The sequence below is a fragment of the Phoenix dactylifera genome, unplaced genomic scaffold (genome assembly GCF_009389715.1).
Source record: "Phoenix dactylifera cultivar Barhee BC4 unplaced genomic scaffold, palm_55x_up_171113_PBpolish2nd_filt_p 000751F, whole genome shotgun sequence".
NCBI lineage: Eukaryota > Viridiplantae > Streptophyta > Magnoliopsida > Arecales > Arecaceae > Phoenix > Phoenix dactylifera.
The window spans coordinates 106,584-119,596 of record NW_024068123.1 but is presented as its reverse complement, the minus strand read 5'-3'; the positions used below and the strand labels follow the sequence as shown (position 1 = coordinate 119,596).

General features: G+C 39.2%; 1 protein-coding gene across 1 annotated transcript in view; it reads right to left on the bottom strand.

Moving 5' to 3' along the window:
* LOC120107072 (peptidyl-tRNA hydrolase ICT1, mitochondrial-like) overlaps window positions 1-2,263 on the bottom strand; it is a 44,596-nt gene extending 42,333 nt beyond the window's left edge. Inside the window, exon 1 of the mRNA XM_039120227.1 lies at window positions 1,881-2,263. Coding sequence (XP_038976155.1) covers window positions 1,881-2,136 — 256 coding nt within the window. The 5' untranslated portion in view covers window positions 2,137-2,263. The remainder of the gene's footprint in view (window positions 1-1,880) is intronic.
* Window positions 2,264-13,013: the final 10,750 nt, after the last annotated feature.

Here is a 13,013-nt window from a genome sequence, read left to right as displayed (position 1 = left end):
TCTAATCCACTCTATCACATGCCTTCTGTTGAGTACACTTTAAGATAATAATAAACACATCTTTTTATGTTGGGCACTAGCATCCATATATTGTAGAAACAATGTTATGACAAATGCCCTCTCATTAACCTCTTGGTTGATACAAAGGATGGATAGGGGAGGAAGGATGGATGATAGAGAAGATGAATGGGTCTTCCATCCACCCTCCTGTGTGTTTGGTGAAATGTAGAAGAATGGATGGGAATGATTCCCTCTTCTATTTGGTATATGAAGAATGAAAGAGAGGATGAATGATTTTACAAAACTACCTTGTGATTAGAAACTAATATTGTTATCAATTTAGAACACTTATTTGTCCTAAAGAGGTAGAGCAATATATAAACTTATAATCTTTATGATTTATAATTATATAAATAATTATATAAATAGTTGATTTTAATTTAATTTAATTTAATAAATAATTTTATAAATCAAGTATATATGAATTAATTTATTTATATATATCAATTATATAAATAACTAATTAATTTATAATTTAATTTAAATAGTTAATTAATTTTATATAAATAGTTAACTAAAAAAATAGTGAATATAAATAGAAAAATAGAATACAATTCTAATAATTTACTTATAATTATGGAAATATGTACTAAAATTAAAATAATTAGTAATAAAATTTAATAGTATAGGGTTAATAATATAAGTAAAATAATATACATATAATGAATTAAAAAAATGAAGAGGAGTTAGAATTTTGTCAAAAAATAATGAAGGATAATTTTGTCAACATAGAAACCCACCTCTCACATGCTCGATCCATCCTTACTTGTATGCTCTCAATTTGGAAGTATGCAAATTGCTGGGCTAGGATGGATGGGCACTTCTTCCTTCTCATCTATTTTTTCTAAAATTTTTGAACCAAACGGTGGATGGAGATTATCCATCCTTCCAACCCTATCCATTCTTCCTCTCATGACCCCAACCAAATATAGGGTAAAAAGTAGACAATGAAACTACTATTCCATAATTTTATCTAGACTTTTGAGTCCAAAACTCAATTGCCACAAGCATTCTTTTTCGAGGGATAAACAAAATATAAGCAGCTAAATATGAACCCATCCATATACTAGTAGGCTAGGACCATTGGAAGGGTAAAATTATTTCATCTCTCTAATCCTACGTCAGAAGTCATTTCCCTTTCCATGTTAACCATTACCTCATCTCTCTCTCCTTCCTCAAAATTATTTCTATCACATCCATCCAATCCTAGCAATCCTCTCAATTTTGAGTTCATCCTCTTACAGTCTCCACCTAAGGTTTTATACTTCCTCATACCGCTCATGAAGAAAAGAACCTTTCTAAAGAATTAATCCTTAAGCCTTGTTCCATCAACCTTGACCACATGGATGCTGCAGCTTCTCTCACTAGCCAACCTTTGGAAGGGAAGAAAAAAAAGCATCTCTTCCGCCATCTTCCCATCGACAATTCTCTGCCTGTGACATTCTCATTCCAATGGTGGATTCCTTTAGGGTTCATACTCAATATTTCAAAACAATAATTTCTCAACAATATTGTTTGGTCCTAAAGATATACCATAGTAACTTTCAACACATGGAGAAGTTCAATGCTATTTAGATTCCAATAAGTAGGTTATCAGAAACAGACCATCCAGCGGTAGTTAGAACAGTATGGATCCAACCATTCGGAGATAATGAACAGATACACCAACAAAGATGATATAAAAAGGGGCGGAAGCTGTAAGGGAGGGGAAACCAAGATTCACCAACAGAAAACCAACTTATGATAAGAGAGGCGGCTAAAAACATTTTTTTTTCTAGTTATATCTTTTTGGGTTTTTAAGATTTAAGAAGATAGCTTACCCAGTGTAATCTTAGGGGTGGGCTCGGAGACGGCGGAGAGAGCCCGCTCTTCTGCACCCTGAAGGATTTGCTGCATCATAGATAGGCGAGCAGACACTTTCTTGCCCCCATCGCCGGATCCCACGGCGGCGCAGCGGACACGGCCGATTCCGATGTGGACGCGGATCGGTATGGCCGGAATCGCCCAGGTAGGCCTCAGGAACGGGGAGATTTGGCAGAACTCCCTTAGAAGAAGATTGCTTCGTAGGCTGGCCATTGTCTCCCTGCCTCTTAGAAACGGGAGAGAGCAGGGGAGATGAGAGTGGATTTGTGTGGAGAGGAAGCAATGGATGCGTGGACGGAGAAGGAAAACGAGAGTTGGGCGGTGAGATGAAGGCCACGTGAAACACTACATGGTCTTGTCCAAAGTGTTACGGCCCAATCTTATTTGGGCGAGGCATGACCATCTCCCAAAGCCCTATTGGATCACAAAGATTCTTAAGGATCCAATAGAACAAAGTTTTTTTTGTTTTTTGTTTTTGCCATCCAACCTCGTGAATCGTCTTGTAGCCTTGTAGGAGATCGGATATGACTCCTAGACATATAGAGGACTCCATCGCGGCCCTTCAAGCATAAGAAACCAGTACAACAAACCGGAAAAAAACAAGGAATCTAGTTAAATTTCATCAACTGAGATGGACCCTTTTTTTCCTTATTATATGAAAGGCTTCACATTTACAATCAGATCTGCAGATATCTACAGTGATTGAAGGAATTGATATATATGATTTTCCACACTTATTCATGCAATATAAATTATCATCTCTCATCTTATGAAAGGAATGCCTTCAGACCTATAATATTAAAAAGCTGATTTTGAGCCTTTTCTTGTTGATTAAAGATAAATCCATGACCTCCCTTTCTAATCCCATGAGATCTTTGTCATAGAAACTCCATTCAGTGCATGATATCTTGCAGCACTAACCATACATGATTAACTAAATATTGCTGTAAATCAATATCAATGGATCTAAAATAATTATGCAATTATATTTTTATGATCATTGTCTCATACTAAAGATGGAAAAATATAGAACAGACCGCATCCACTATGATCTTCATCATGCAAAATCAAAAATATTCAAAACAAGCATGAAGCTATACAGATCTAACATAAACATAAACCTAATGTAACACTGTAAGTTAAATATCATCTAGAGTGAAATCTTGCGTCTGATACAACTGAGGACATAAAAAATGGTTCAGCAAGGTATTTCACAGTGGAATTATATCTTCTCACGGGACACTGAGGTTGTGGAAGTATACGATCTTTGAGAATTACTATCCAAAACCACTTTAGTCCAAGTGCATATCTAGATCTTTGCTGAGCTAGCAACCACCAAGAGGATGTACTGTCTGGTAAACCTTCTTTTCTTTCTCTCTCTTGTTCTTGGAGAAGGCAAAATTTTCACCTTGCCTCTGCACCTCTCTCTCTTTGTTCGTAGCTTGTGAGCTATGATATATTCTTTTAGTCCCTAGGACTCCCCCACCTTTTTTTTTCAAAAGAGGAGGCCCGTATAGTCCTAATTGGACTCCACGAGAGAGAAGGGATGAGGATGGGGTGGAGGCCTTACGTGGCTGCCTTATAGAGCCCAGAAGGACTCCAGTATGAGAGAACAAAGGGTGTTGGCCTTCTAAAAGCTGCCTATTATGGATGATGTGCACTCTTAGGTGGCATTTGGTGATCCAAATAAGATCACTTATCTCGAGATAATCTGATTCTCAATCTAAGATCACCATGTTTGGTATGCTATGTTTAGTGATCAAAGATTCGTAGGTATCTACGAGTAATCTATTGAGTACTCCATAGAAATCCAAAATCATTAGCTATATAATACCAAGACTATCTCTGATATATTCCACAAAAATATATTTATTAATTATATAAATATATTATAATAAAAATATTAATATACTTATTAATATATTTCATAAAATATATTTATTAGTGTTATAAATTATCAATCTTATAAATATATATTAATTATAATTATAGTATTAATATTTTTATTTATACCTATAATCCATTATTTTTTCATACTAATATTTATTTTCATTAGGAAAACAAGGCAAATAGAAGTAGTATATTAAATATTTTTATTATATAAATATAAAGTACAATAATACATTTTTACTATAATTTAAAATTATTATTGAATAATAATATGATAACAATATGATTAATAATATATTATAGTATAATATATATCATAAATATAATATATATAATATAAATATAATATAATATAATATAATATATTGATATAATATATTAATGGTATTTTGATGTACTAATTTTTTTTGCTAAATAGAAGGATATTTTTGTCCTCAAATTTCAACCTCAGATCATCGTCCTAGGACGATCTTAGATTTCTAACCTCAAGAATAGTATCCCATCATTAGGTGGAATGGTAATTTGAGGAGTGGAGTTAATTTGAGATTACTTCCAAGTAGGATCATCACGATGCAACCAAACATGATGATTTCATTACCTCCATCCACATCACCCTTGATCTTGGGATGCTCGCCCCATGCCAGGGACCCCCTTAGGGTAATTCGCCATCATACAACCTATCAATTCAATTATCCTTTTCTACTCATGATCTTAATTTCATAAACTCCCAAATATTCTTTTATTAACACTTTTTAGAAGTTAAAAGTTCTAACAAGTTTGCTACTTTATATGTTTGGGTATATTAGACATAATAAGTAATTATAAAAAGCAATAAAAGACTCCTATATGATTTAATATGTAAATAACATGATCAAGTTGGAACTTATGATTCAAGTACTGCATAATTCATAATATACATAGTTGGCGTAAGTAGCAAAGGATGGCCATAGCTTCCTCGGTTGGCTGTCTTCACTTGGATCCCATCCAAGTGGCATTTAAGGTTGGCCCACTTCTAGTCTTGGTTGCTCAATGTAGTCAATCCCTAAACTATTTCTCTAGTCCAATCTCTTCTCTAGTTGTAACAACCCAGGATCTCACCCAAAATGGCTAGCTGGAAGTTATTATTTGGGTTTCTTGATTCTGTATAAATACCCAAGATCTACCCAGCGAATAACCGATATGGGACTAAACACACGCCTGCACGGGTTCTCACATACTCCTTCCATTCAAGCCCTGACGTCTTCGTCAGGCTAAGGGTTCAAATCCATTCAAATATAATCACAAACAGCACGATCGGCTCATGGTTAGCCCTAATGGATCCGTGCTACAGTGTCCCCTAGTCCACATAGGTTATGGGCCAGGTCCGCTCTGATACCATTTGTAACAACCCAGGACCTCACCCAAAATGGCTAGTCGGAAGGTATTATTTGGATTCCTTGATCCTGTATAAGTACCCAAGATCTACCCAGCGAATAACCGATGTGGGACTAAACACACGCCCGCACAGATCCTCAAGGAGAAGGAGAGGAAAAAAAAGAAATAAAAATAAATAAATAAATAAAGGGAGAGGGTGGTTTACGGGTATGAACCCGAATACAAACCCGAACTCGGGATGTCGGATACTTCCGCGTGTTCGGTCCTGAGAGGATGTTAAGATTTAAGTTATATATATATATTGTGATGAATTTTAAAAGAAAAATATGATTTTTAGATATTAGGTTCTGCGAGGGATTTGTGAGATTAATTTGATCGCGTTCAATGTAAGTAATGAACTGCCTTCTCTAGACTCTTCATTTATATAATATTATTTTTGCATCGAATAAATTGTTAATGAATTTATATGTGATTTATGAATTTTACGAGATGATGCTTTGAATGAAAAATGGATATGTGAATTGGAATAATATTTTTTGGACTATTGTTATATTACTGTTCTTGCATTGTATATGCATATTTAGATCGGATTATGATATATCTATTATGTTACAAAAAATTTTTGATGTGCATCAGATTTAGAACTCCTAGCCTGGCTATGTTCTGGACCCTGCCAATAGGGGGTTATGCATTGGCAATTCTGGCCCCACCATAGGGTATAAGTATGGTATTCTGGCCCACTCCGCAGGGTATAAGTGCGGTATTCTGGCCCACTCCGCAGGGTATAAGTGCGGTTCTGTTTCTGGCCTAGCCACAGGATATAAGTGTGGTCATAGCTAAAGGCTGATGAGATGAATGTGATTTGTTTCGAATCAGATTTATGATTATGTATATGGATATTTGAAAAATACGAATTTTAATGAATTTGTGCTTGAAAAGGAATTGATTATGTTATTATGTTGATTCATCGCAATTTGTATTTATATTTTATGTTATTATATGAATTGACTAGTTAAGGTGTTTATTACTTAGTGAGCTGTCTAGCTCATTATACAATTTCTTGTTGTTTTACAGATTCCGAGAACTAACCTATCGGAGATTTAAAATGGAAGAACGACTAGAAGAACTGAAGCACAAGTTATCCTATATTAGGCTTTATTTAAATTGATGTTTTATCTTTATTGTTCCGCTGCGTATTTAGAACTGTGAGACTATATAATTTGGGTCAGTCAATGGAGTAATATTGCATTTATTTCAGCTGAATTAATTTAGTTACATTTTTGAGATTTGGTTAAGATGCCTTGCATGCTCGTGGGGAGAGTTTCCTACGGGTGTGCGGCGGTTGGCGCGGACCCCGGACTCGCGATCTCGGGCCGGGGGTGTGACAACTTAAGTGGTATCAGAGCGGACCTGGCCCATAACCTATGTGGACTAGGGAACATTGTAGCACGGATCCATTGGGGCTAACCATGAGCCAATCGTGGTGTTTGTGATTATATTTGAATGGATTTGAACCCTTAGCCTAACGAGGACGTCAGGGATTGAACGGGGGGAGTATGTGAGGACCCGTGTGGGCGTGTGTTTAGTTCCACATCGGTTATTCGCTAGGTAGATCTTGGGTATTTATACAGAATCAAGAAACCCAAATAATAACTTCCGGCTAGCCATTTTGGGTGAGATCCTGGGTTGTTACAAATGGTATCAGAGCGGACCCGACCCATAACTTATGTGGACTAGGGGACACTGCAGCATGGATCCATTGGGGTTGACCACGGACCGATCGTGGTATTTGTGATTAGATTTGAATGGATTTGAACTCTTAGCCTGACGAGGACGTCAGGGCTTGAACGGGGGGAGTATGTGAGGATCTGTGCGGGCGTGTGTTTAGTCCCACATCGGTTATTCGCTGGGTAGATCTTGGGTACTTATACAGGATCAAGGAACCCAAATAATACCTTCCGGCTAGCCATTTTGGGTGAGGTCCTGGGTTGTTACACTAGTCATACTAGATCTTTTTTGACCAAATTTATAAGAGAATTATCTACTAGAATCTTATTCCCATTGACCTAAAGATAGATGATACATGATAGAAGTTCTATTAGATAGGTTAACTCAGGTTTCTACTCACTAACAACCTGTTAGAAACCCGCCCATGCCGCAGAAAAATTTCAAAAATTTCAGATGCAGCGGAAGAGGCATGCGCGGGATCAACCGTTCATCGCATGAACGTTGTTTAAAACCATTCGTAGATAGATAAGGATTAAAAACTTTTTAAAAACATTAGAAGATCAGATCTTCACCTTGTACGGGTAGATGATCACCGCAAACTGATGATCGTGGTTTTTGGATGAAGGTTCGCTTGAAGCCGTTCAAGTGCCCGGCCTCTACGGGTATCCACACGAAGCAGGAACCGATCAAGCTTCTTTGTCTCCCCGGGGAGCTCCCTTGCAGAGACAATTTTTAATGGCTGATCTCCTCTCTTTCTTTCAACTCTTGAATGTGCTTGAGAGGAGGAAGAAGAAGGATGAAGAATAGTAAAGGAACAAAACCCCTGCAGCCTTCTTTCTTTTCCTTGCGTTGGAAGGAGGAAGGGAGGATGAAGAGGCCACCTTTCTTTTTCTTCCTTTGCTTGCGGCTGAACCAAGGAAAGGGGAGGAGAGGGGGCCACGAATTGGAGAGGGAGAGGGCTTCAATGATACCCTAGGTCAGCCCCCACGCCTCCTCTTAAATAGTATGTGGAGCTCCTACTTTGTAGGAGCTCCTTGATAAACTTTCAAGAGGGGCGCCGGCCCCTCTTCTTTGCCGCACCAAGCAAGGAAAAGGAGGAGAGGCATGTGCCCCTCCTTCATGGTTAACCTAATCCTCCTTTAAGGAGGATTAGGAAGGTCACTCATGGTTAGGTCCTAATCTAATTAGGCTTGGACCAAGGGTGAACCAATTTGGGTTTAATCTAGGTAAGTCCTAATCCAATTAGAACTTAATGAACCATGACTCAATTGATCCCTTCAATCCTAATCCAATTAGGAGTCTTGTTGATTCATTAGATTAATAATTAATTAGGACTTAAGAAATCCTAATCCAATTAGGACTTATTTAATTTTAGTCCTAATCCAATTAGGACTCTAATTTGAATCCGAAATCCTAATCCGATTAGGACTCTAGAAATCCTACTCCAAGTAGGAATCCAAATTTAATTCAAAACTCCTAATCCAATTAGGATTGTAGGAATCCTACTCCAAGTAGGAATCCTAGTCCTACTCCAAATAGGATTCCCACTCCAAGTAGGAATCCCAGTCCAAGTAGGAATCCTAGTCCTAATCCAATTAGGACTCTAGGAATTCTACTCCAAGTAGGACTCTTGTTTTAAGTCCAATTAATTAATTTTCTTTGTTCCTTCTTCAACTATTTATCAATCGAATTGATTACTTGTGATTCCTAATCACGATTCAACCATCGGATCGGTCAGTGCTTCTAATGTGTGTGACCCCATAGGTTCTATTCTGACTGGTAGTGAGATATAATGTGATCTCTATCACAATACCATTGAAAACTCCTTTTCAATGGGTTGGAACGATTCCAACTCTATGATGAGAGTACAAAAGTAAAATTTTCATATTATCTTAATTAGTATTATAGCTAATCTTTACTAATAAAATTAATTAATTAATGTTTTATTTGTGTCTGAGTGCATGTAATTCAAAAGACCCAATAACGCTGGATTTGAGCTCAATGCCTGGAAGCCCGTGCTCAACAAATCCCTAGCGTCTCATCTGAGCCTCACGTTGCCCGTCATCCACATGCAATCCATATCACTGCGTCCAGCTGATTCAGCCAGCATTAGTGCCCGCGTCATGAAGATCCCAGCTCATCCACGTCGCCTCCGCGTATTCCACGCCTATATGGAAAGTCCATACGTTTTTTTCGTTCGCTCATCCCATACATCTAAATTCACAAAAGCCATCCACAAATCCAACCGTCCGTGACCTCTCAGCACATGCAATCAGTTCATCCATCCCACTTCCTCGGTTTCGGAACAGAGCTTTCAGCATCAAACCATCCCAGCCAAGAATTCCCAACGTCAATGTCTTCCGAAGCCAAACAGTCCGCGTTTCAGCCGCATTCCATTCTCCCCATCAGCCATCTGAGGAGTCTTCTCAATTTCCCAACAGTCCATGAAGCATCCCAAGTCTTCGTGGCATCTCATCAGCGTCCAACGAGGGAATCCGAAGCCAATCCGTCCGCATCCCGCCTCAGCAGCTCCCCATCCGTTCGGATCAGCAACATTCGTGATCTCCTTCTAAACATCCGGAGCTTCCCAAACTTCTGCAACGTCCCCAGCATTCATTAGCGTCCTTCCGTCTCCCCTGTTTCTTTCCAGCTCATCCACGCGTTCCAGCGGAAGAGTCCCAAGCATCTGTGGCGACGCGTTGCTTTCGGATCTCCCAGCCACACCACTGAAGGTGTCTATAAAAGGAGCTGGGAGAGGCGAGAGGGGAGGAGGGAGGGGAGGCCACGGATCAGGAGTGGATCGACGGAGGCCATTCGAGAAGAGGAGAAGGCCAGCAGCGACGGAAGAGGAAGGAAGCCAACCGTCTGCATCTTCTCTTCCGATCCATCTTCTCAGCCAGTGGAGAGAAGGAGGAGAGGCCAGAAAGGAGAGAGGTGACCAGGGGTGATGACCCAAAGATTGATTTAAAGATTGATTTTGATGATCACAAAACCTTGAAGGATAAATACTAATGTTTGTGTTGCAAGAAGAAAGATAATTTATTTTGCAAGGAATATAGCAAGTTGGAAAAATACAAGAAGACCTCAAAAGCTTTCAAGAAAAGTTGGAAGAAAGCTACACTTTATTGGTCCAAGTTTCAAGTTCAAAGGATTCAAGTTGGAGGAGCAAATTCAAAGAAAGATTCAAAAGAATAGTCCTCGAGTCGACTCCTGGAAGTTCAGAGTCGACTCTGGCACTCTGGAGTTTCAAGAAACAGTGCTCGAGTCGACTCCGATACTCTACGAGTCGACTCCGACTGAGAACAAACAAAAAGACAGAGAGTTGATTTTCAGCGCTACAGTGCTCGAGTCGACTCCAACTTCAGCGCTACAGTGCGGAGTCGACTTCCAGCTACAGTGCCGGCAGACTACTATTCACGAGTCGACTCCTATTTCAGCCGAGTCGACTCCTGCTTCAGCCGAGTCGACTCTAGCACGCTGGAAGGCATAACGGCTAGTTTTTTCTTGACTCCAACGGCTCTATTTTTGTCTCTACGGCTAGATTTTTGTTTCCCATGCCATCTAAAGCTATAAAATCAAGAGGAGAGCTAGGGGAGAAGGTATGGAAGTGGGAAAGAACATTTAGGAAAGAGATTTCAAAGAGATTACAAGAGAAATCTTCCAAAAGCACAAAAGGGCCATTCAAAGTAAAAGAGAGAGAAGAAGAGCATCCAAGTGAATCCCAAAGCTTTCTCTCCAACTGTGTGCTGCCTCGGTGATCCTCTACTTCGTGTAAAATCAGAAGAGGGTCAAGTAAAAAAGAAGCCGAGTTCCTTCATCTACAAATTTGTTTGAGGGCTTCTTCTCTTTACTTTGCTTGTTTATATTTGCTATATTTGCTTATTTGAGAAGCTTGTATTTGATTTAAACTCTAGTTCTAATATTTTGTAACTTGATTCAATCAAGGGATTGAATCAAGGGGTTAAGGTTTGTTGGTGAGCCAAAGGGAAAACCAACGTTGCAAGGTTGTGGTTGGTGAGCCTTTGGGAAAACCAACTGGGTTGATTGTGAACCCGAAAAACAATCGGTGTAAGGTTGTGGTTGGTGAGCCTTTGGAAAAACCAACTGAGTTTGATTGTGAACCCGGAAAACAATCGTTGTAAGGTTGTGGTTGGTGAGCCTTTGGAAAAACCAACTGGGTTGATTGTGAACCCGGAAAACAATCGTTGTAAGGTTGTGATTGGTGAGCCTTTGGGAAAACCAACTGGGTTTGATTGTGAATCCGGAAAAACAATCGGTTGGTTCTAGTCGGTGAGCCTGTGAAAACCGACCGAGTTCGTTGTGATCTCGCAAAACAATAAGTTGGGTTGTGAGCTTGTAAAACAACCGGCTGTAATCTGAGGGATTATAGTGAAATTTCCAAGAGGTCTTGGGGAGTGGATGTAGGTGCTGGGGTGCACCGAACCACTATACATCTTTGTGTTTGTGATGCCTTATCTCTTGTATTTCATACCTTACATTCATTCTTGATTGTGTAATATCTTTAGCTTTGTTTTCTATAGAGTTATAAGTGATTGTTTAGAATTTGCTTAGCTTCCTCTCCATTCTTACCATACAAATAGATTAAAATTGATCATACAACTATAAGTTAACTTTAGATCAATTGCACCCTAAGGCCATAGTATAATTGCTCTAGCTTAATTTTCCACTACTTTACTTGTAATTGCCTAGAGCTTAAGTAAATAACATCTTATCATTCCGTTGCACTAAAATAATAGATAGGAATATCGCAAATAGCCGAAGGGTAGCCAGCTCTCGAGGTCTGCGCCAAGGTGATCCCCTTTCCCCTTACCTCTTCATATTGGCTGCTGAACTCGTTCTCCCTCTCTTCCCGAAGCTATCCTTAAACAACGGCGAGATCCTTTCGTCCTCCGACTATGAGATAGAGAAAGCCAATCTGATCACCTTCTGCTTTCCAGCAATGGGTAAAGAAGAGATGCCAGGGCGGCACAGATTCAAAGTCCCCTTTTTGATTAGGCCATTCTGGACGTTTTCAGAATGGGGAGCTAGCCAACGCCAACCCTTTTTCCGACAGAGGAGGAGCTAAGAGCTCGACCCAGGCGCTTATGGGGTCAAATCAATACGTTCTAAGAAGAAATAACCACAACTCATCCGCTGATTCTTCAACATCAGTCGGTTCAATTCAAAGTAAAAATTAGGGAACATAATTTTTAGAAAACCCAATTCACCCCCCTCTTGGGTTGTCACCTTGGGCAACAAGTGGTATCAGAGCAGGTGCTCTTCTATTAATTATAGTCTTAACCGACTAGAGCTAAAGATTATGACAACCCCACATAATACATTATTTGCCGAGGGACTTTTCATAAACAGACCTCCACCTTTTGATGGAACTTACTATATTCAATGGAAAGCTAGAATGAAAATTTTTGTTCAATCACAAAACTATAAAATATGGAATATCATTATAAATGACCCTCACACACTCTCTCAAGCTGTCAATGAAAAAGACTTAGCACAATTGAATACTAATGCTATGAACATTCTATATTGTGCTATCCATGAATCTATATTTCATAAGATTTCTGCATGCTTATCTGCTAAAGAAATCTGGGATACTTTAAGAAACATTTATGATAAATCTTAGATTAGTTCACATGTGCTTCAATTGCATACTAACAATGAGACTGCAGAATCTTCCACATTAGCCGAGTCGACTCCCAGTTTGTCCGAGTCGACTCCTAGAGAAAAACAGTCTGAAAGGCAGAGACTCAGTCTTGGAGTTCCTATGAACGAGTCGACTCCAAGTATTTCAGAGTCGACTCCCAAGTTAGCCGAGTCGACTCCAACAAGGCCCGAGTCGACTCCAACAAGGCCCGAGTCGACTCCGAGGCAGAACAGTTCAAAAGACAGAGAATCATCTTTTAGGCCTCTGAGAGCGAGACGTCTCCCGAAGATCTCGAGTCGACTCTCAAGTCAGTCGAGTCGACTCCAAGTAAACCCGAGTCGACTCGAGGAAGAAAGAACAACAAAAAAATTCAAAGGCTTCCTAAAGACAAAGAAGAAGAGGAAGCTAGATGAAAGAAAGAAAGAGATAAAAA